The 1,578-nt window shown below is 56.7% G+C and overlaps 1 protein-coding gene across 1 annotated transcript in view; it reads left to right on the plus strand.

Moving 5' to 3' along the window:
- The window catches only part of RHPN2 (rhophilin, Rho GTPase binding protein 2), a 44,032-nt gene that overhangs the window by 11,517 nt on the left and 30,937 nt on the right, over window positions 1-1,578 (plus strand). The window contains exon 2 of the mRNA XM_004693594.2: window positions 481-596. Within this exon, the coding sequence (XP_004693651.1) occupies window positions 481-596 (116 nt within the window). The remainder of the gene's footprint in view (window positions 1-480; window positions 597-1,578) is intronic.

Genomic DNA, 1,578 nt, shown 5'->3' on the forward strand with positions numbered 1-1,578 from the left:
CCTCCGGGGCAGGCGGGAATCGAACTCATGCGGAAGCGGCTTTGACTTCTTAGTGCTGCGCTTTAACCCGCTGCGCCACCAGGGAGGGCCTATCTTAGGTATTTTTGGTGTTGATATTTCACATTCAGTAAAGGTTAGTTTTATTTATTTTTAAAAGATTTTATTAATGCATCCAAGAACTGGGGTACAGGCCAGAGGTGTGGGGGTAAGAGGGTTCACCAGAGAGAGAGTAGGGAGCAGAACAGGTAGATCCACTGAAATCCACTGCTGAGGGCAGCAGCGGGGAGACAGAAGAGGTCTTTTGTGCCCTCTGGGTTACTCCCTGGCCGGGATCAAACTCGTGGGCTTCAAAGTGCTGAGCTCTAACCCTTTGTGCCACCAGGGAGGGCCCAGCAAGGGTTAGTTTTAAAAACATTTTCTGTTGTGTTACATGTCACAGTGTGGCTGACCTTGGAAGGGGCATCTCTTGTTTCCCTGCAGGGTTGCAACCCCCTCGCACAGACTGGCCGGAGCAAACTGCAGAACCAGAGGGCCGCCTTGAACCAGCAGATCCTGAAAGCCGTGCGGATGAGAACTGGAGCAGAAAACCTTCTAAAGTAGGTGTCTACTGGTCCCAGCGCCTCAGCCAGGAGCCCGGCCTCTCCCGAGGCCTGTGCATCACTCCCTGGACTCTCAGGGCAGCCCTGCTTCTTCTCTCCAACACCCTGGGCAGTTTCCTCCTCACTTCCGGTGCCTGGAGCTGGCCTTTCTGGCCTCCTGACGTGTAAGGACGAGCGTGCTCCCCTGCCTGTCTGTTTACGGGAGTGTGGAGCCTCGGGGATGGCCGAGTCATCGCTCGTGTTTGCTCCCCTGCTTCCTGCGGGCCCTGCCTGTCTTCTGTGCCATCGAGCACTGTCTTTGGGGGAATCGCTGTTTGGAAGATGTGTAAAGGGAAGGCGGAGAGGAGGGAAGAGGGACACTTCTGTGGCCAGTGCTCACCTGGCCAGGGAGCAGGGCCAGGCACAGCTCCGCCCTTTCGGGGGCTCATTCTTATGCTCCGGTGGTAAAGTAGTTACTTATCAAACAACTCAGCGAGCCTGAGGTGTGTCACAGGCCTGGGAGCACGCAGGCCCCACCCCCAGACAGGGTGCCCCTCCTGTTGTTTACACAGAGTATACATTGCCCTCTTCGTTCACAGTTCTGAGGGCAGGTCCCATCAGAAAAAGCCTGTGCTGGCTCTTGCACTGGGTAGTTAGCAGGTACCATGCCTCGGGCCTGGAGAGGCCTCAGAAAGGTGTGGAATGCCGGTGGGACCGGAACCCGGAAACTGGCATGTGTGCCCATTGGGTGTTGCCAGGGGTCGGCTTCCCTGTGGGAGGCCTTAGGGAGACCAGCTGTGTCTGGGAGGTATGGGGAGGGGGAGGAAATACACCAAACCCAGTGTTCCCAGTAGCCAGGGGGTTCTGACGGACACAGATATGGACGGTGTGATTGGCTACTGGGCAGAGTGACTCACCTAAGCACCCAGTTAGGATAGGAGGAGGGGCCCTTCCTGGTGGCGCAGCGGGTTAAAGTGCAGCACTGTGAAACTGTCCCAGA

Source organism: Condylura cristata, unplaced genomic scaffold (assembly GCF_000260355.1).
Source record: "Condylura cristata isolate star-nosed mole 26May11 unplaced genomic scaffold, ConCri1.0 scaffold00039, whole genome shotgun sequence".
Classification (NCBI taxonomy): domain Eukaryota; kingdom Metazoa; phylum Chordata; class Mammalia; order Eulipotyphla; family Talpidae; genus Condylura; species Condylura cristata.